At 44.8% G+C, this 22,723-nt stretch overlaps 1 protein-coding gene across 8 annotated transcripts in view; it reads left to right on the forward strand.

The window, feature by feature from the left end:
• Positions 1-22,723, forward strand: part of DAAM1 (dishevelled associated activator of morphogenesis 1) — a 191,083-nt gene that overhangs the window by 73,448 nt on the left and 94,912 nt on the right. For all 8 annotated transcript variants that reach the window (XM_002709767.5, XM_008252840.4, XM_051834423.2 and 5 more), the window contains one exon: positions 8,704-8,923. In XM_002709767.5, coding sequence (XP_002709813.1) covers positions 8,741-8,923 — 183 coding nt within the window. In that variant the 5' untranslated portion in view covers positions 8,704-8,740. The remainder of the gene's footprint in view (positions 1-8,703; positions 8,924-22,723) is intronic.

The following is a 22,723-nucleotide window of genomic DNA, read 5'->3' on the forward strand; positions in this document are numbered from 1 at the left end:
GGGAGGCATGCGGGCACATCATCTTTTTTAGTCTATGGTTATGAATTTAAATGTTAGAAAACAAATCAAAAGAATAGTATTCAGAGGCGTGAGAAAGCTACATGAGGTTCACATTTCAGTGTCCATAGTACAGTTTTATTGGAAAATGGGCACACCTGTGTGTCCAGACATCTGTGGCTGCTTTCATGATAAAAATGACAGAGCTTTAGAGCTGTGATAGAAGCCTAGAGACCTACGAAGCCTAAAATATTCACTGAAAAGGTTCGTCAGCCCCTGGCCTTGAGAATCGAGGGTCAGGGAGAAGAGTTAAGAGACTTGTCATCCTTCAGATGAGAGGCAAGTGGAAGCTGAGCCTTCAGGCAGGAGGAGAGGGTGGGACCGGATTCCAGCTCATCGGCGCAAGCCGGTTCCTGGCCTCTGCCGAGCTCCTGCCCCACTCTCACCAGTAGTAGGCTTCTTCGTGCCAGCATGTGTATCTTCACCAGCAAATCAAGTGTCCCTCAGCCTTCCCTCCCCAGTCTCCTGAGAATTGTGGGTGTTGGAATGAAATGGTGGGCGTGAATGTGCTTATTAAATTGTACGCAAGGCAGTCGTTGCGACCGTAGTCAGAGAAGCGCCAGAATAGCCATCCAGAGGTGCCTGCTGCCCCTGAGGGGTCAGGAGGGAGGACGGTTTTTACGTCCTGTCCTGTTCTGATCTGTCTGTGGGAGATTAAGCTTCGAGCAGTGCACTTCCAAAGATGTGTAAAAGCAGTTGCGTCTTAGAAACTTCAGACAGACCATCGTCCATTGTTGAAGGATGAGTTTGTTCAGCAACATTCTGTTTGCAAGGGCTTTGTGGAACAGCCATCATGACGACTGGGCCTTTGGGTTTTCCTAAGTTTTTTAAACACAAAATAATATTTTGATCCTATTAAAACTGATTTTAATTAGGTTCTGAAATGTAATAGGCCCTGTATCTTTCTTTTCTTTCTTTCCTTTTTTTTTTTTGGCAGGCAGAGTAAGACAGTGAGAGAGAGAGAGAGAGAGAGAGAGAAAGGTCTTCCTTTTTCCGTTGGTTCACCCCCCAAGTGGCCACTACGGCCAGCATGTTGCAGCTGGCGCTCTGCGCCGATCCGAAGCCGGGAGCCAGGTGCTTCCTCCTGGTCTCCTGTGCAGGTGCAGGGCCCAAGGACCTGGGCCATCCTCCACTGCACTCCCTGGCCACAGCAGAGAGCTGGCCTGGAAGAGGAGCAACCGGGACAGAATCAAGCGCCCCGACCGGGACTAGAACCCGGTGTGCCGGAGCCACAGGCGGAAGATTAGCCTTGTGAGCCACAGCACCGGCCGGGCCCTGTATCTTGTTATCCATCTTAGAAACTAGCCAGTATTTTCATATTCTTTTGCTTATAGAACTGTTAGCATTTTCTTTTTGAAACTTGAAAAATATTTTGAATTGTTTTTGGTTTTAGGTCATGGCATTACCTCTCTGCTCCTCCTCAAAACAACCAAAATGTAATATAACTTGGGTTATATAAGTGAAAGAACTAGCAAAGTACAAAAGTAAGGCCACTGCTTTCTTTATTCATCTTTAAAATATGTAGGTTGGCCTCCCGTGAGTGAGGCACTAAGCAATATGCTCCATGGGCGCTTTTGCCTACTGGGGTTGACTCTTCAATGACAGAAGAAAAACCCCTCAGAGTTTGTGAGGCCACAGATTCTTGTAACCATTGGCTGTGCATCATAGGGATCAAAAAGATGCTAAGAGGGCAAAGACCACATCAAGTTTGTAGATTAGCAAGACTTCATGGAACAAGTGGCTGGAAATGACCTAAAGGGTGAGTGTGGACCAGGAGACCCTTGATGAGCTGGCCTCTGATAAGTGACATGGGCGTCTTCACTGGTAGGCTAAACGCCTGCTCCAACCTGGATATTTTTGATAGGAACGTTTGCCCATACTCATTTCTCTCAGTAATATAAGCAAATAATCCTATCTGTTTTTAAAGTCTCATTTCATTTTATTATTGTGACAGTAGTATATCTTCCTTGAGACAGCTTAGGGAGTAGAGATGTGTGTCACAGAGCTAACTCGTTTACATTTTTTTAGAGATTTATTTATTTATTTGAAAGGCAGAGTTGCAGAGGCGGAGAGAGAGAGAGAGAGAGAGAGAGAGAGAGAGACACATTTCCCAAATGGCCACAATGGCCAGAGCTCGGCTGATCCAAAACCAGGAGCCTAGAGCTTCTTTTGGGTTTCCCAAGCAGGTGCAGGGGCTGAAGCACTTGGGCCATCTCCTCCTGCTTTCCCAGGCCATAGCCAAGAGCTGGATCAGAGGTGGAACAGCCGGGACTCGAACCACCAGCCATATGGGACAATGGCACTGGAGGCAGTAGATTTACTTGCTCTGCCAAAGTGTTGGCCCCTTGTTTACATTTTGGTGCATTTCTCTTGTCCTTTTTTCCTGCTCATATAAGAATTTTTTTCTTACAAAGTGGAATATCGTATACCTGTTCTTCATGTCATAAACATTTGCATGCTGTTGAATATTCTAGAAAGAGCTGCTAGGTGGTCTACTGTAATTTGTTTGCCTTTATTGAATAGTCCTCCATTACTAGTACTTATTTTCTGTGTTCATTTATTTGCTGTTTTAATGTTTTGAAAATGTTTCTGAAAATATCTTTAATAGCATGCATCTCTGAATATTTCTGTAGGATATATTCGTAGAAGTTGAAATACTAGGTCAAAATATGTGGCTATTTTAAGACTTTGATAAATTGCCCTTCAGAAATGTTGAACCAAATTCCAGCTTCCACCACAGCAGCACATTGTGGAGTCTTCTCAGATTTGGTGCAAGCAGGGTGTGAGGATGTTGACAGACCATGATAAGGGCAGAAGGATTGAGTACATCACTTGAATGGAAGACAAGAAGAGAGTGAGATGCTTATTGGCTGTGGAGTAAAGCATAGGATATTTTTAAGGAAATAGAAAACCTGGAAAAGTTGAGCTGAAATCTAGTTTGGGGCACTGAAAGCTGTTTAGGATGGTGTTTGGGAGCCACTGGCAGATTCTTAGCAGGGAGGTGGGAGCCCAGGCTTGGACCACTGAAGATGATGGTGCTGAGTGCCATCTACCATACCACTCCTGCCCCATACGCTCTATGCCCCACTGCCCACCTGCTGTGATTCCCACATTCTAGAAGAACTCTACTCATCTATCAGGGGCCATTCCAGATTCTCCTCTGGGTACTTTTTGCTTGATTTACTGTTAAGATATGTTATATTATCTTGATCAAAGCAATTTGGTGGGGTCAGCACTATAGTGCACTAGGCTAAGCCTCTGCCTGCAGCACCAGCATCCCATATGGGCACTGGTTCAAATCTCAGCTGCTCCACTTCTGATCCAGCTCCCTGCTGATGGCCTAGGAAAGCTGTAGAAGATGACCCAAGTGCTTGGGCTACTGCACCCATGTGGAAGACACAGAAGAAGCTCCTGGCTTCGGATCAGCCCAGCTCTGGCCTTTGTGGCCATTTAGGGAATGAACCAGCGAATGGAAGACCTTTCTCTCATCTCTCCCTCTCTCTGTCTGTAACTCTGCCTCTCAAATAAGTAAATAAATAAATCTTAAAAAATAAAAAAGATTTGGTGTACTGCTGACTCACGCTAGATTATAAGTTCCTAGTGACCCATCATTTTGGTATTCTCAGGAGGCCACCATTGTACCTGGTATATAATAATTATTAATACTTGTTTACCAAAGGAATTTCAGATGATGCATATCTTTTGTATAACCTCATGCCCTACAACCAGGCTCTGGCAGAATGGGGCATCAGTGTCTCAGGGCAGTCTTTATCTCAGAGCTAGTTTTAGAGCATTACACAGGGATCCATGACCTCCCTTCCCATCCCAGAGACTTCCAGATGCCAACTTTAAAGGTCACTTCCCCTCCAGGTGAGCAGAGGACTTGATTCTGTTTTCAAATAATAACTAGTTATGAGGACCTTTATTTGAGTTTACATCATAGCATTAGGTAAAAAATCAATAAATTGATGAGAGTTTATAATTAGGTTTTATAGCTTTGAAGATGCCATAAAATGAGTTGATTTTTAGTTTTAAACTTAAGAACAAAAACACAATTCATGGACCCATTTCCTGATTCTCCAGAATTAAGCATTGTTAAATGTCGACATTCTTCCGCTCTCTTCTGTGTGTGTATGTGTGTATTTATTTATTTTTTAAAGATCTGTTTGCTTATTTGAATGGCAGGGTGCCAGGAGGAGAAGTAGAGACAGACACACTTTCCACCCATGATTCACTCCTTAAATGGCCACAACAACCAGGGCTAGGCCAAAGCTAGGCTCCAGGAACTCCCTCTTGGTCTCCAATGTGTATGGTAGGGGCCCATGTACTTTGGCCATCTTCTGCCTTCCCAGGCACATAAGCAGGCGGCTGGATCAGCAGCAGAGTAGCTGGGACTCGAACTAGCACTCCAGTGTGGGATTCCAGCATTGCCAGTGGTGGCTTAACGAACTGCACAACAATGCTGGCCTCTATTTTTCAAGTGCATATACAATTCATGAACCACTGTTCTTCAAAAACTCAATCTTGTTGGCAAGACATAAGGCTCCCTTGACTAGAATCCTGTCCTGTAGTTTAAAAAATTGTTTTTGAGGCCGGTGCCGCGGCTCACTAGGCTAATCCTCCGCCTGCAGCGCTGGCACACCGGGTTCTAGTCCCGGTCGGGGCGCCGGATTCTGTCCCGGTTGCCCCTCTTCCAGGCCAGCTCTCTGCTGTGGCCAGGGAGTGCAGTAGAGGATGGCCCAGGTGCTTGGGCCCTGCACCCCATGGGAGACCAGGAGAAACACCTGGCTCCTGGCTTCAGATTGGTGCCGTGCGCCGGCCACAGCGTGCCAGCCATGGCAGCCATTGGAGGGTGAACCAACGGTAAAAGGAAGACCTTTCTCTCTGTCTCTCTCTCACTGTCCACTCTGCCTGTCAAAAAAAAAAAAAATGTTTTTGAAATAATTTTCTTTGTTTCAATGAGACTTTATGTGAGAGTCCAATATTCATTCAATAAGTATCTGTGTCCCATGTGCTATTGCGTGTGGGGACAAAGCAATGAGCAATATATGCAAGGCCCCTGCCCTTGTAGAATAATGAAATCGGATAATTTCCAATAGTGACGACTGCATGGAAAGTATCACACAAGGCAAAGGGGTAGAGAGTGACTAGGCTGAGAAAGATAACTTGTGCAGGTGAGGCAGTCGTGGATGGCCTCTGTGAAATGCTCTCGATGAGGATGCATCAGCCGTGTGCAGCGGGGTGCCTGAACATACCCGTCAGAGGTTAGTGCAGACGCCCCAGGCAGAAGCCAGCATGACTGATGTGGTTGAAGTGTAGTGTCTCATACAGAGTGTGACCTGCCGAGGTGGAGAGGCAAGCAGGGGCCAAATTGTGGAGGCCTTTGTAATTGTTGCGTGGCCTTCACATAATCTTAAAATTGCAGTGAGTAGCCACAGGAGGATTTTATTATAAAATAAGATTGGTAACTTGATAATGTGAGTGACCAGAGTTGGACTGTGGAGCCCAAATCACCAGCTTCTGAAAATCTCTCACATGCCTGTATTTCCTACCAGCACCTCTTGAATGGCAGGTGGTCGTCGGGGTACCTTGTGCCTTTGACTTTTCTAACACGTAACAGGTAACTCTGGTCTAAACACAACAGAACTTGGGACTCCTTCCTTTACCTTATCCTCCTTTGTAGACATTGGAAAGTTCTTCCTTGGGTTGGGCGTTTGACACAGTGGTTTTAGTCACTGCTTGAGACACCCACAGAGTGCCTGGATCGAGTCCCAGCTACCCTGCTTCCAATCCAGGTTCCTGCTAATGTGCACCCAGGGAGGCAGCAGAAAATGGCTCAGGTACTTGGGTCCCTATGACCCATTCTGGGGACCCAGATTGAGTCCCAGACACCTGGCTTCAGCCTGGCTTAGTGCTGCCTATTAAAGGATTTTGGAGAGTGACCCAGTGCTTGGAAGATCTCTGTCTCTCTGCCCTTCAAATAAAAAAATAAATAAAAATTATGTTTTTAATAGAAAATATAAAGAAAATGTTCTTCCTCTGTCACCCTAGCATTTATCACCTGGCTTTAAATCCCCACCTAGGATGACAGCTGTGATCCTGTTTCTGTGCAGCAGCCTGAAATCAACCAAAGACTGGGGGGGGGGGGGGCGGGGGGGGGGTCTGCCTCCCCCGGGCCCTTCTCCTGCCTCACAGGAAATGTCTGTGGGAGAGCTGGCCCTGCCTTTCAGGACACATTGTAGTTCCTCAGTAATTGCCAGCTTGGGGACATTCATCACATCTTTGGTCAGCAGTTTACACTGTGTTAGGTGTTTCTTGTTTTACAGTCATGGGCAGGTGACCTTGCTAAACATGGCAGTGAAGACCCAGCCACATTTGCTTTCTTTGTTTGTCTTAAGCATCTTCAACTCATCTGTTTATTTCTAAATGCCACTTCCAGTTGCTTATGGGCTAATCCAGATGTATCAGCCTCATTATGGGGTTTGTCTCCCTGTGGCTCCTCCTGGCATTCATACTGTATTCCACCACCTTCTGTACCCCTTCCAATCCTTGCAGGCCCAGTTCTCATCTTGGTTTTTTTTTCCTCCTTTCTTTTAACTCCATCTCATTAAAAACTGAAAAATCTACAAAATGATCCATGAGTGTGTGTGTACTATTTTTAAAGTGGCATGAGAAGAATTCTTCTTTTCTCAGTCTGGTTCCTTTCTGAGAGAAATTTGTTGTGTATTTTTCCAAACTATTTTGTCTGTAATTACATGTAGACAATTAGCATTTTAATGAGATTGTTTTTAAAAAAGCACATTGGGATGATGCTATACATATTACTCTTTCTGATTTGCTTTTTTCACTTGGTAGTATTGCTTATACATTTTTAGCATTTAGTTGTAACTTTGAAAAAATATTTCTGTGGGAGGTGGTCACTGTGGCACAGTGGGTTAAGCCACCCTTTGAGATGGCCGCATCTAGTCTGGAGTGCCTGGGACTGAGTCTCACCTCTGCTTCCTATCCAGCTTCCTGCTAATGCACCTGGGAGAAAGCAGATAATGGCACAAGTACTTGAGTTCCTGCCACCAGTGTGGGAGATCTGGACAGAGTTCCCGACTCCTGGCTGCAGCCTGGCCTAGCCCAGGCTATTGTGGGCATTTGAGGAATGAGCCAGTGGATGGAAGATTTCTTTTTCTTGCTCTGCCTTTCAAATAAAATGAAAAAATAACCATTATAAGTTTTTTGTGGTGAAAATCCAATAGGCTGTAAAATAAAAAGGAAGTTTTCCCACTCTTATTTTTATTTTGAAGTTATTACTGTGAGTAGTTTCTTGTATATAGTCATAAATACCCATATGCACTATTCAAATATTTATAAGTACTACATGCATTCTTTAAAACATGTAATTCTACAGTATGTAGTATACTAGGAGACTTTAAAAATTTTATGGAAAATGTATATTATGTAAAAGCCACACATGGACTTAAAAATTTGCATCAAATAAACTTGTCTTTTAATCTAGTTTTCCATGAACTTTTAAAGATTTGTGTATTCATTTATTTGAAAGAGTTAGAGAGAACTTGCATCTACTGGTTCCCTCCCCCAGATGGCCATAACGGCTGGGGCTGGGCCAGGCTGAAGCCCAGAGCTTCTTCTGAGTCTCCAACATAGGTGCAGGGGCCCAAAAACTCGGGTCATCTTCCACTGCCTTCCTAGGAACATTAGCAGAGAGCTGGACCAAAAGGGGAGCCATCCAGGATTCGAACTGTTGCCCAAATGAAATGCTGGCATTGCAGACGGCAGGTTAACCCGCTGCACCACAGCACCGGCCCCTTCCATGAGCTTTTTAAAATGCCCTTCAATATATGTCATATGGCATCTTGAACATTTTCCTGTATCAACATACGTAGGTGCCATGTTCTTTTCAGTGAGGGCATAAATAATATTCTATTGTGTCAGTGCACTACAGTCGGTTTAACCATTTCCTTATTGATGAACTCACTTCATCGTTTGAAAATATTTGACCCTTCAAAGTTATGTTCAGTCCCTCTGCTTTGTTGTGAGCTTTGTTTATTCACCATGAGAAACATTTACCATGAGCCTCCTCATCTTGGCGCTGTGCAGGGTGCCAGGGCCACAGGGTCCTCGGTGCACAACCCATCCCCCACTCGAGATGTGACAGACATGCTCACGGAGAACGCAGGCTGTGACAGGGCTGCAGTGAATGTACGCGCCTACGCACATACACAGTGTTATTAATTCCATTTAGGGAAGGTTTATAAAGAAGGGGAAATTAGAATCAAATTTTAAAGGATAATAGGAGATTGCCTAGGGGTTAGAAAAAGAAGGTCATGTTGTGGGGAGAGTAATGACAAAATAGGTCGGCAGGAAAGGGAATGTCGCGTACAAAGACTGGCTGGCAGCTCAGTGTGATTAGAGCATGTGCCGGAGTGGCTGGGTTAGCTCGGGAATTATTCCTAAGGAACACCTGACGAGTGAATAGAAGGATGGTGCTCTCTGCCCATCTGCACACCACGCCCCCTTAGGGCTGTCCTCTTTGTGTTGTGTGGGGTACACACAATGCCACCAGCCTGGGGGCTTTTCTCTAATTGCTCTGATCCATTTTTGAAACTCTTACCATATCATGTCCTCTTTCCACAGCATTTAGTCTCGTCAAGCAGTAGAAGAGAATTCAGCCATGGCCCCAAGGAAGAGAGGTGGTCGGGGGATTTCGTTCATCTTCTGCTGTTTCCGGAATAATGACCACCCAGAAATCACTTACCGGCTGCGAAACGATAGCAACTTTGCGCTTCAGACCATGGAGCCAGCGCTGCCGATGCCCCCTGTGGAGGAGCTGGACGTCATGTTCAGTGAACTTGTGGTGAGTCTCGGACGTCGTGCTGGCACTGGTGGTAGGACCCCGAGAGGGGGGAGGGGAGATGACGCAGTTGGGTATGTTTGGTTTGCCGTGGACTTCCCTTTTTTCAGGGAAATAGCTCCACCCCCCTTTCTGTCTGCACCCTCACTGTCAGCCCTGACCTCTGTGGATAAGAAGAGAGAAGAGGGTGCTGGTGTTACATCTGTAGTGCTTCGCTGGTGCCTGAAGTGGGAATGGGGATTTAGACCTTCCGGTTGGTAAATATCTGGCAGTACCTAACTCTGGCTCCTGACTCCATCTTCCTCCTAATGTTGATCCTAGGGGGCATCAGAGATGGCTTAAGAACTGTGTCCCTTGGCCAGCGCCATGGCTCAATAGGCTAATCCTCCGCCTGCGGCGCTGGCACACCGGGTTCTAGTCCCGGTCGGGGCGCCGGATTCTGTCCCGGTTGCCCCTCTTCCAGGCCAGCTCTCTGCTGTGGCCCAGGAGTGCAGTGGAGGATGGCCCAGGTGCTTGGGCCCTGCACCCCATGGGAGACCAGAAGAAGCACCTGGCTCCTGGCTTTGGATCAGCACGGTGCGCCAGCCGCAGTGCGCTGGCAGTGGCGGCCATTGGAGGGTGAACCAAGGAAGACCTTTCTCTCTCTCTCTCTCACTGTCCACTCTGCCTGTCAAAAAAAAAAAAAAAAAAAAAAAAAAAAGATTTGGGTCCCTGCCACCCACATGGGGGACCTTTGATTGATTTCCCAAGTCCTGACTTGGCTGGCACGTCAGTCCCAGCCCCTGCAGGCATTTGGGGAGTGGGCTGGCAGATGGGAACTTCTTTGTCTACTCTTCACCTCGCACCTGCCTCTCAAGTTTAACAAATAATTTTAAAGATCAATTTATTTTGTGTGAACAAGTTTGAAATCCTTATAATATATTTTTTCCATGACATTAAAGAAAATTATCTAGTTTGATTTGTTTGAAAGGAAAAGAAAGAGAAACAGACATGTCTGCCATCCTCTTCTTCATTCCTCAAATGCCTGTAACAGCCGAGGCTGGCCAGTTCAACAGTGGGAAAGCAATCTGGTTCTCCCACAGTGTGGCAGCAACCCAGTTAACCTGAGCCATCAACTCTGATATGGGGTACAGGCATCCAAGTAGTGTCTAACCTCTAGGCCAAATGCCTACCTCTCCTTGCTCTTTTTGAAGACTCTGCGTATGTGTGGATTTCAAAAGTTTTTCACACCAAAGGAAACTTGCCTTTTAATTCCATTTTCCACAAAGCTTTTGAAGAACTCTCATACTAATATGTATACATAACTTCCTTCACCTGCTTCATACCTCTGGGATTCCCCAGGGCTCACCTACTGACAGTTTCTGAGGTGTAGTATTAATATCTGTTTTTAAAAATTAGTCATACTTCCCTCCTGTCTTTTATCCTTTGGTGAAGGAAATTATTACTTAAGTACAGTAATCATTATTTAGCCTAATGATAGGATTGGGACATGGGAAACTGTTTAAAGATACTATCAGTTTAGAATTCACTGTCCTCAAATGAGCTGGCACATCTAGTGTAGGACCCATCCAGCAGGAGAGAGAAGTGCACTCTTCAATTCACTTTCTCAGGCACCTCCAGAGCAGGGTTTGTTTACACTACACATGTCACAGGCAGTTCTGGTGTGGTTTGAAAGACACTGGCACAGATATTAGGAAGATCCCGGTTCAGAGTAGTGCTCTGGCTTTGTCTGCATAAGGAAAAAAGATCGTATTATATTTCTGAGCCTGTTTTTTTTGAAAATGGAGAAAAAACCCAATGGCTCCTTGATGTGTTTTACTAAGAATAGTTCACACTGGGAGTGGCCCAATGCCTGGTCCTTAAAGTTACTCAGTAAATAATCTGTGAGTTCTGTGTCCTCACTTAATCACCACTGGCGTTTTGTAATGGAGTTCTAATCAGACCATGTCTGTTGCCCCACAGTTACTAGAGAATGCTATTATTCTTTCGTGTCTCTTCTGTCCAAGTAATGTTGGCCGTGCCACTGCCCTTCATGGATAGTATCCTAACTAACCATGTCACTGCAGCTCTTACAGATCGGAATGAAACGGAAGGGCAAGACCACGGGCCAGTCCGTGAAGCTCAGACTTGGGCTCTGGTCCCTGGGTGGAGTAACGAGCCTCGTTCCCAGCAGACTTGGTTGGGAGAAAGAAGAGATGATTCCTGGCATTACGTTATACTTGTTGATGTTGAATGTTTTAGTGTTTAAGGAATCTCTTCTCTCTCCCATCTCTGTTGTGTGCAGAACTCAGTTCTAGGTGTTAACGAGCAGGTTGGAAATAGAAAGACAGAAACTGCCCCAAGGACCTGACAGTTTAGTAGCAGAAGGGGTTTAATAATGAAGAAGGGATAATGCCACCAAAGAAACAAGCACAGAACACCTCCACAGAGGTGTGGCAAGGTGATGAGAAGGCGGTCAGGGAAGGCTTCCTGGGTGACAGGAGCTGTCAGCAGCAGTGGGAGGTGAGAGGGAGGTGGGGGACTAGTGTTGAGGGCTGTCTCCATCTTGAGCTAGTTTGTGTTAATGATACAAAACCCTCAGTGGCTTCGCAGCAGAGGCTGATCACTTGCAAGTGCTGCCTGTCTACTGTGGGTCAGCTATGATTCTGTTCCCCTTCTGCTAAGACTCAGGCCTGATGGAAGAGGAGGGACAGACATAGTGACCCATGAGCAGCCTCTAGGCGTATGCTTGTAAGTAACACGTGCCACAGTGTCCGTGTTTCACTGACAGTGCCCATCACATGGAGTTCACAGGGCGAGGCGGTGCCATCCTTCTCTAGGGACGGGCACCACAAGTCACATAGCCAAACCTGAGGTCATTGGGGTGGGTGGAGGACACACAGTCTGCTCTCAGGGAGGGGCAGTGACTCATCTACCCTGATGGCTGTCAAGAATGGCAATAATGATGCATTTATGGGCTTCATTTTGAAACTGAAAGTCCACGTAAGGAGATGGTGTTGCTGATAGCTGAAGACTTTGGTGGTGGCAGAGCCAGTGGCAGAACCAGGTCCCTGGAGCATCCACGGCCTTCGCATCACCTTCTGTCTGCCAGCCCTCACGAGACCTGTGGTGGCAGTTCCATGGACATCTTGAAGGCAGTTCGTTGATCTGCACTCATAAGAGAAAATTCCACTCTCTGCCTTTTAAATTGAGAAAGTTTGTTTTTTTTTTTAAATCGGGGTAAATATATTTATCCTTTCAAAACACTTAACATTTCTTTATGGTAAAAGCATCCAAAGCCCTATCTTCTAGGTGTTTTAAAACAGAGAAATGTACAGTACATTCATATTATCAATATTGATGTCTCTATTCTGTGTGAAAATTGCCTACAGCTGTTAGTTGTTAAAAAGCCAGTGCCAAACCAGAACTTTAAGCCAAAACCATTGGAAAACAAATTATCTTGAGGCTTATATCTGCCCTGGTGAGTGACAGTGGATTTTTGTCTACTCCTGGATTCATGGACTTAGACCACAAATCCATCCATCTGCCAGGGATGGCCTGGGTGGGGCAAGAGTGGGGCTCCAAGCCGTGGGCAGCCTCCGCTCCGGATTCCCCGGAGCGGTTGGAGAAGCCCTCGCGTTGCAGCAGGATGGGCTCCTGCTGGCCGTCTGGGGAAACTTCCTTTGGGTGAGTTCTCTGAGCTGGAGCTTGTTTGCCTGTGTGTGGAGTGCGCGTCATCCCATGTGCCGGATGGGGCTCTCGTGGTGGTTGAAGAACACAACTTCCTTTGAAAGGCTGGCGCCTAGTCCCAGTGCAGCAAGAGGTGGGGGAGACCATTTGGATATTTTTGGGTGTGCCGCCCTGAACGAAGATCCCAGGTTTTTCCTTTTCGTGAAAGCTAATATGCCTGCTGTGGACGAGGCAGTGTGGACCCCAAGTTGGGGCCTTTTTTCCTTTAGAGCCAGTGGTTCATTTCCTTTGCCTTGTCCAATAAGTCACTCATTTGGCTTTTTTTTTTTTTTTTAAGTGATACTACTGGGTTTCTTTCGTAACTGCTCACGGCAACCTTATTGTCTCATAAATTAAGCAAGCCAGGGTAGGAGGTCAGTCACGTGGATCCTCAAAGGCGGTGGCCAGTGAGGTGTGCCTTGTTCTGTAGCAGGCCCTGCCAGAGGTGGCAGAGCCAGAGCCATGCCAAACTCAGGACGTGGTGGACTCGGGAGGTGCCAGTCCCATAGCCTGCCTGTACTTTTTTTTGAACAGGAGACTTATTGAGACATAATTCATGTACCACATAATTTACCTATTTAAAGTATGTAATTCAGTGGCTTTAAGTATTCATGGAATGGTGCAACCATCACCAAAGTCAGTTTTAGAACACTTGTGTTGCCCTAAAAAAGAACCCCCATGCCCACTAACCATTACTCTCCATTCATCCCAGGACCCACAGCTAGTACTAATTTGCTTTCTGTCTGAGAATTTGCCAACTCTGGACACTCGTACCCAGGAAATCATACAGAATATGGTCCATTGTGACTAGCTTCTTTCACTTCACATCAGGGTTTCAGGGTTCACCCACTGTGTTACATATCACTTCACTTCTTTTTGCTGCATAAGCACAAAATGAACTACAAATTCTGTTGTGTGTAAATATGCTGCATTCTGTTCACCATTTATCATTGGTAGGCATTTGGGTTGTCTCTAGTTTGGAGCTGTTATGAACCGTGCTGCTGTTCACCCATCTGCAAGTTGTTACATAGAAATATGTTCTCCATTCTTGCGGGTGTATACCTAATGTTGAAGTTGTTGGGTTAACTTTTGAGGAACTGTCAGACTGCTCCCAGAGTGGCTGTAATGTTTTACACTCCCACCAACAGTGCTGGAGGGCTCTAGTTTCTCTCCACAACTTTGCCAACACTTGTTCTTATTCACTCCCTCCCAGTGGATTAACCGTCTGCTTTAAAGGCTGTTCTATAGCTCCTTAAAGAACTGAGAACATATAAATTGGGAATTATTTCTTGTGTGTTGTCAAATAGAAATAAAATCTCCCCGCCAGCAATCTTTAGATTAATTGGGATATGGCAAAACACTGAGTTTCTCTTTAATCTCTGCTAACCATGTGTTGTATGCATTTTGAACATGACTTTTTTTCCTGTGATCTTCTTCCACTCCAACCCCTCTGCTCCCTTCTCCTCCCCTCTGTTTCTTCCTCTTTGTCCTCTGTCTCAGAATAAATAAAGCAGTAACCAGTCAGAGACTGAGTATGGGTCCCTCACAATTAAATTCAGCTGTATTATTTTCCTCCAGGCTCTTTAAGTTTCTTTGGATTATCCCAACCAACATATTTGAAGAATCTTAGGCATGACAACTCTATAGGTTGTCCTTGTCCAAGTAAATATCTGCACGTGGATATTAGCAATAAAAGACTTCCTTTGGGATAGACGGAAGAATGTGCCATTAATTGACTGATGGATTATTTTGAGGTGACTGTATTAAGTGCCTTTCTTGCCAGATTCCCCCCCCCCACCTTTTTAATATTTATTTATTTATTTGAAAGACAGAGTTACAGAGAGGCTGAGAGAAAGAGAGGTCTTCCATCCGCTGGTTCACTCCCCAGATGGCTGCAACAGCCAGAGCAACACCAATCCGAAGCCAGGAGCCAGGAGCATCTTCTGGGTTTCCCACGCGGGTGCAGGGGCCCAAGGACTTGGGCCATCTTCCACTGCTCTCCCAGGCCATAGCAGAGAGCTGGATGGGAAGTGGAGCAGCCGGAACTTGAACTGGTGCCCAAATGGGATGCCGGCACTGTAGCTGGTGGCTTTACCGGCTATGCCACAGCTATGCCAGATCCTGAGGTAGTTGATGAGCACAAGACGGTTTTAATCATGTGTGGAGGTGAAGATCAGCAGGAAAACAGAAGCTAAATGTGCAATCCGACCAAATGGCAGTGAACATGCAGTGTTGTGAGGGGGAGGCTGCCCAAGCAGGACATTTTGTTGGAGAACCTTGGTACCCCCATGCCCCTCCCCTGTCCTTTTTTTTTTTTTTTTTTTTTTTTTTTAATGAGACGGGAACTTCACTGGAATGACATTGCTCGTCTTTGGAATGGAGCACAGTCCTTTTACCTGCTTCTCTACTGCTCAGCCTGGTTTCAGAAAACACATGCTGTGACCCTCGGTGCTGCACATTTCACAGGAATGAGTCCCGTGGCGGGGGAGGAGGAGTGTGTGTGGGGGGGGGGGTTCTGTAGTTGTCCCCTGCCCCTGTGACTCCAAGTGTCTCATTCAGCAGGGAAATCCCCATAGGCCCCCTTCTCTGCAGAAGGGAGCTGTGTTTGCCATGAGTAAAAAGGAATGGATTTGATTCACATTTGCATGGTTCCTTAGCTTAGCTCTCAGTTAATTCCAGACTTGCTGGGGAAGAAAGGTAGTGTTCACTGTCCCCAGTCCCACTGTTACCTAAGCTAGTGTGAAGGACCTTGGAAGGCTTCCTGGGGAAAGTGACCTTTAATGTGAGGCCTGAAAAACAAGGAAATATCCTGGTACACAGGAGTGAAGAGTGTTACAGACAAACAGTCTGTATAAGAGCTGGGAGGTCAGAGGGAAAGCATGGAAGTCTATAGAAGCAGAAAGATGTTTAAGTTTGGATGGAACATAAAAATAGGGGAGGCTGGAAGAGCTGGGGATTCTGGGAGGTGAGCCTGGGAAAGGCCTGAGGATGGCTGTATTGTGATTTAGATATAGCTCTTAGTCTTCCTTAAACCAATTATACCAAAGTACATTGAAACACTTTGCTGTCTGGTTGCATCTACAGAAATAGCCCCTGTTCTATACACTCTTAGTGAGATGTCAGCAAGTTCAGTGATAGTGGTTGATTGAGATTGTTTTCTTTTGAGCTCAGTCGTTAGGTGAGGTGCTTTCTTGTGCCAGGACACACTTCCTCTGGCTACTTTAGTTTTGAAATAGAAGGAGAGAACGTTACTAAGACCCCCACCCCACCCTGCTCTTCTGTGGCGTAGACTCCTCCATAACCCAAGGAGTAGTAAGGGTTTCCTGCAGAATGTGTCACAGCAGCAGTGATACTGGATTTGGTGTCCCCCTCACAGCCTCTGTTTCTGCCAACCTCAGCTCTTTGGCTCTGTGAAATGTGTAGAATGTCTCTCCTATGTAAGATTTTTTAGGGGAGAAATCCAAGTCTAAAACAAAGTCTGGTTATTATTTTTAAAGTATGTTATATAGTAAGTCTGACCTCTTATGGCACACATATTGTGCATTTGGAACCTGTTTCATAGACTTTTAGAGGAAAGCTTTCATTTCAAATGCAGCACATCACTGAATTTATAGCTAGTTGGAAATAATATGCCATATGAATCCAAGTTTTTCTAAGCCAGAACTGTTGCCAGTTCCATTTAATACTATTTTCTGATTAATCTGCTTATTTTCAAGTCTAGTTCTTTGTCTTCCATTCATTTGGCCAATGGGCCTAGTGTTTTTGGGTAATATGGAGTGCTATGCCTTCTAAGAAAGGTAAAATATTCCAAAGAATATTTTCGTTGAAAAACTCATTACCTATCTCAAAACCACCATTTAGACTACTGTGGATTGCCAAGAAAAGTTAAAAATCTCAGTGGAAAGATAGTAGATATTATAGGTTAAGATTTCTGTCTTCAAAATATAATCATAAATGAATATGACTATAGGTCAACCTTATTAAGTACTAAGGATATTCTCAACACTATAATCAGCACAAGACTTTGAGAAATGAAAATAGTAGGAATGAGAGAACTTAGTCGATACATCACAGCACAGTGAAGGTAAGCTGAGCCCAGTGAATTCACTTGGGAACCCCCATCACTAATCTCTTCATTTTTCAATATATTCTGAAGTCACTTTGGTATGAATGGAGCTACAGGAATCCAAGTTAGTCTTAAAGGCTTTCCAGAGTACAAATTTTGTTTTACTAGCCATGTGAACTGTTATCCCTTTTCTAAAGCTGTCAACATAATTTCTCTTATTACTAAGGCTATTTTAAGTTCTCCTTGATAATAAAATTCTTCCATTATCATCAGAACCAATGAAAAGTTTCAATACTTTTTATATCTTTATTTTTGTAAGATTTATTTACTTGAAACTATGAGTTAACACACACACACCCACGAGAGAGAGAGAGAGAGAGAGAGAGAGAGAGAGAGAGAGAGAAAGAGAGAGAGAGCTTGCACAAGAGAGAAAGAGACCATCCGTCCACTGTTTCACTCCCCAGATAGCTGCAATGGCCAGGGCTGGGCCAAACTGAAGCCAGGAGCAGGAGCTTCATCTGGGTCTCCCAAGTGGGTGGCAGGGGTCCAAGCACTTGGGCCATCTGCCCCTGCTTTCCTCAGACCGTTAGCAGGGAGCTGGATCAGAAGTGGACAGTCAGGACATGAACCAGCACCCATATGGGATGCTTGCATTGCAGGCGTAGGCTTTACACACTGTAATACAAGACCAGCCTCTATCTTTATTTTTAAAACTTCTCTTTTACTCTAACACCAGGACTCAGTTCCCATTCTTTAAGAAGAAAAAATTAGGTAGCAGGAATGTTTAATTTTAAGCTGAAGGAAAGAAAAAAACTGGTTGTGAGAAGTCTTAGATTTAGCCTACTGTTTCTTAATGACAGTCTAAAGCATTGCTTGGCAATTAAGCAGAGGAAATCAGAATGTATAAAGACTTCATATATATATATATTTATAAGTATGTATGTATAAAACCTTCAAAGTCTGTAACCCAAAAGTCAGGATCTAATGAAGGAATTGATATTAAAACTATTCTATTTCTGTGAAGTTAAAAGTTGTTTTCATCTGACAAACCTAATAAGGTCAAGAGAGAAAATTCTGTTTAGCTAAAGGACATGATTAGGTGACAGGGAAGAAAAAAGCTATTGAGTAGAATTTCCCTTGACACTGTGGCATTTTGGATAAAGCAACTTGATGAGTTCATAGAAAAATGATTAGGATAGTGTGAAACTATGCAGCACATCACAGAGGGAAGTAGGAATGCAGATATGGACTTCAGTGTGTGCAGTGCTAAAATTCCTGGATAGTAAATGTGCACTACTGCCAGCATACGGTCAGCTTAAAGGTGACCTGAGAATGATCTCAACCCCCAAACTTGATAAACAAGTTATTTTGACTGTGAGAACAACTGGTGAATTTTAATACAAGCTGAGGTTGATAGAAGTGATTTTGCTTGGTTAAATTGAGGGTACTTCAAAAAGTTCATGGAAAATGAAATTAAAAGATGTTTGTCTTGGATGTGAACAAGTTCAAAATCCATGCATTTTTCATGAACTTCTTCAGTTTCCATCTAGTGCTCTGAACTAAACACATCAAGTAAATCTTAAGATAAAACTATAAAATCATTTTCTTCCTTTAGCTAAATTTGTATTTTTATCTCACCCAGATCACTCCAAATTTGTCTTCTTCTAGAAGCTGTTAAATTTGGATTTTGACTTCATAGTAAATACCTTAGTGTCAACCCAGTTAGCCCATATTTCTGGATACTTTTTTTTTTGACAGGCAGAGTTAGAGAGTTAGTGAGAAAGAGAAAGAGAGAAAGGTCTTCCTTCCATTGGTTCACCCCCAAATGGCTGCTACGGCTGGCGCACTGCGCCGGTCCGAAGCCAGGAGCTAGGTGCTTCCTCCTTGCCTCCCATGTGGGTGCAGGGCCCAATGAGCCATGGCGCCGGCCTGGATGCTTTTTAATATAAGTCTTAGAGACTGATCTTCTGACTATAATTTAAAATTGGATTATTTAACTTAGTGCTCATGCTACCAGGTGTAAATTATGCAGTCAGTTTAATGCCTATTTTCTAATGCCCGCATATAAGCTAGTTTAGGTGTTAAAAAAAACTGGAGGAGAACTTGATCTCTGTGAGTAGTGTGGTTTGGTATAACTTTGAAATTGTTTCAGTAATAGCTCAAGGATCTGGTAGTTTGTACAGATAACTGCATAAGAATATATCTTGATACTCATGAAGTCATCCAAGCACCATGATTTGCTCTCAAAATGTATATGACATGGCCTTTGGGAGGTAAACGCCTAAAACACTGATGCTGTGCTTCAGTTCTATGCTAGTGTAGAATATTTTTATCTGTTGTATTTGGAATCCTTCCCACCCTACCCCTAAACTCCCAAAATGCCTCTGGAGTTTCAAACTATTTCTTTAAGATTTTTTTTTCCCATTTCTATTTGAAAGGTAGAGAGAGAAAGATATCTTCCATCTGCTGGTTCACTCCCCAGATGCCACAAAAGCCAGGGCTTGACCTGACCTAAGCCAGGAGCCAGAATCTCCATCCCGATCTCCCACATGGGTAGCAGGGACCCAAGTACTTGAGCCATCGTCTATTGCTTTCAGGGTATACATTAGCAGGAAACTGGATTGGAAGCAGAGTAGCTATAACTCAAAGCACTCTAATATAGGTTGCAGGTATCTTAACCACTGCACCAAATGCACACCCCTCAAATTCTTTCTTGATGCATATTGTAGAAGCTCAGTGACCAGCTACATCTTTTGGTTATGATTTTCTGACTTATGAATGAAGAGCTGAATTTTTTTTTTTTTAAATCAAATCCCTCGGTGCTGGCGCTATGGCGCAGTGGATTAACACCCTGGCCTGAAGCGCCAGCATCCCATATGGGTGCCGGTTCAAGTCCCGGCTGCTCCACTTCCAATCCAGCTCTCTGCTATAGCCTGAGAAAGCAGCAGAAGATGGCCCAAGTTTTTGAGCCCCTCACCCATGTGGGAGACCCAGAGGAAGCTCCTGGCTCCTGGCTTTGGATCAGTGCAGCTCCAGCCATCTCTGCCTCCCCTCTCTCTGTGTAACTCTGACTTTCAAATAAATAAATCTTTTAAAAAAGAAAATCCCTCAAAAAAGTTGCATTTTTTCCTCTTGTCTGTCCAGTTTTAAATGCATTTAAACAGCTGCTAGCTGTTTATTCCATTACACAATGCAAAATTTAAGAAGTAGGTTAAACCAAATGACTGAAAGGTCACCTGGGTTGGTTTTGGGAAATTTGGACATTCTTGGGTGTAGAGGGAAAAGTGAGAAGTTCTTTTGTCTTTTGAAGGCAGAGGTACAAAGGAAGGGAGTGAGGGAGAGAGAGATTTTCCATTCTCTGGTTCAGTCCCCAAATGACTGCAACACCCAAGGCTGGGCCAGGCCGAAGCCAGGAGCCTGGAACTCCATCCTGGTCTCCCACACTGGGCCATCTTCCAGCACTTCCCAAGCACATTAGCAGAGAGCTGGGTCGGAAGTGGAGCAGCCAGGATTCACCGGCGCCCATATGGAATGTCAGTGCCACAGGCAGTGGTGGCTTAAGCTGCTGAGCCACAAGGCTCATCTGCCATCTTTTCAAAAATCAGATTGTTTTGAGTTTTATTCTCCTATGAGTAACTCATTTTGTTCAATCCCTGATGAAAAGGCGTCTTTTCTGTTGTTGGGGCTTTTTTTTGTTTGTTTTTTTTAACTGGACAGGTAGAGTTATAGACAGTGAGAGAGACAGAGAGAAAGGTCTTCCTTCTGTTGGTTCACTCCCCTAAAGGCTGCTACAGCTGGCGCTGCGCTGATCCGAAGCCAGGAGCTGGGTGCTTCCTCCCGGTCTCCCATGCGGGTGCAGGGCCCAAGCACTTGGGCCATCCTCCACTGTACTCCCAGGCTACAGCAGAGAGCTGGACTGGAAGAGGAGCAACCAGGACAGAATCCAGTGCCCCATCCAGGACTAGAACCCGGTGTGCTGGTGCCGCAGGTGGAGGATTAGTCAAGTGAGCCATGGTGCCGGCCCTTGTTGGGGCATTATATCTGGCTTTTCCCCTCCGGATCCCCAGGGCTAGAGAATTGCCTGTCCTGAGTAGCTGCTCGACAAATGCCTGGAGCCTAAAGGAGCGGAAGGATAAGCAGTCATAGATACGTAAGACAGGTCATGCCCTGTGAGTGTTTGAGACAGTGCTTGGGTGATGCAAGCGTGAGTTAATGACTGCTGGACACTCCGGCAGCAGGGTCTGTACAATTTTCTATCTTCCAAAGCCTCTGCACCAGATATTGCTTAGTAAATGGTTGGCCTCACTGTGGGAGGAGACACCTTGTGCTCGATTGTCTTCTGACCCAATTAAAGCTGAAATAGGTCACGTGAGCTGCTGAGCTCCCAGGCAAGTCTCTGGAGGGTACGGGAGAGGCCATGCTGGCAGGAGCAGTGCTGGTGTTGTGGAGGGAGGTGGTGTGTGTAGACTTGGCTTCAGAGTTGCCCAAGGGCCTTGGGGTGTCCTACTGGTCTGTTGCTTTACAACTGCTTCAGTATCCCAGGAGACAAAGTCCCTCCAGTCAGGAAAACACTGCTTAGAAATTCTCTGTTAAGCCTTTCCGCTGATGCTGTCCTAGATTATAGATCTACAAACTGAACATTTAGGTATTGCAAAATGATTCTAACATACCAGGTCACTTCAAGAAGTTGGTGGAAAATCTACAGATAAGGTTTTCATAATATACATTTGCCCTGAACTTTTCAAAGACCCCCTTGGACTTGTCTTTTCATTCCATTTCCCCCAAAGTTTTTGGCGTACTCTGTATATATTTAGAACAGACGTGTTTATTTTAGTTTACTGGAAGACTCTTCTGGTTATGCAAATTAATTAAAAGTTAAAGTCACTCTAATGAGTTTCCAGTTGAATAACCAAAAAGCTGAATAAGCTGAAGGTTTAGCTGCAGACTGTATGCAAACTGAACGTGGGGAATCCAGGGAAAGAAGGAAACGGTATAAAACGTTAAGTCATCAGTAAGAAACTAAAAATTATTTCCAGGAGTCACCCTTTCCCACTTCTTGTTCTTACACATCACAGGAAAACACGTCTGTCAGGCACAGAGGACGTTACTGTGCAGGGGTGGTGAGTCAGGTTTTGGTGTTTTGGGTGGTGAGAGCATTGGCAGAGGCCTTGCAGGCTTGTCCCTCTGTGCACACATCCCTTTGGGGGTGTCGAGCTCTCAGTTTCCCACTTCATGCCTTCCTGACGAGTTAGGAGCCGGTAATAATTCACTGAATACACCTCTATTTGAACCGACAAAAGTCATATCTAACTTTCAGATTTTAACTACCACCATGGAAATACAATACTTTTCTCAGGGTCATTCCGGTTAAATTTTAAGAGCTGTGTTGACAGTTGGTGACTCCTGGATGTGACTGTCGTTTGCTTGGGCGGGGCTGGATGTTCATAAATGTAATGATTTACCACTACTTGTTACAGCTTTTTTTTTTCTCTGCCAAAGTGTCACCATTCAATCTTCTATCTGCTTCCTCCCACCCCCGTGTTGTATCTATAACAATGCCTTGTGGCTGCAGGTCTAGTGATTGGCCTCTCTGAGGGTTTGATTGACTTCTGGTACTAAGTTGGGGGTTGGAGGAAAGGATTACATTCAGGGAAGGTTCTACTCCTGGTGGGTCCTAGAGGTAAAGTGGAGGAAACCTTTCCTGATGAGTTAGGATAGGGGGATTGGGCCTATTTGCTCTGAGAAGATACCTGTAGTATAAAGGAGAAGATTAGAGACTTGCTTGAATAATAATGTGGTTGGAAATTCGATGAACTCTGTATATTGAGTCAGAAGGATAATTTCCATATCAAGAACCATTAAAAGGCAAAAGACGACAAAAAGACAAAACCCCAGAACACACACACACAGTGAGTTGACTGGCGGGGTAACCCCTAGGACTTGTCTTAGCTTACCTGCCAAACTGTCCCTCCTCCCCGCAACAAGATAGACAGATTAGAGACAGAGAGCGCTGCCATGAACTGGTTCAC

This window comes from Oryctolagus cuniculus, chromosome 2, assembly GCF_964237555.1.
Source record: "Oryctolagus cuniculus chromosome 2, mOryCun1.1, whole genome shotgun sequence".
Taxonomy (NCBI): domain Eukaryota; kingdom Metazoa; phylum Chordata; class Mammalia; order Lagomorpha; family Leporidae; genus Oryctolagus; species Oryctolagus cuniculus.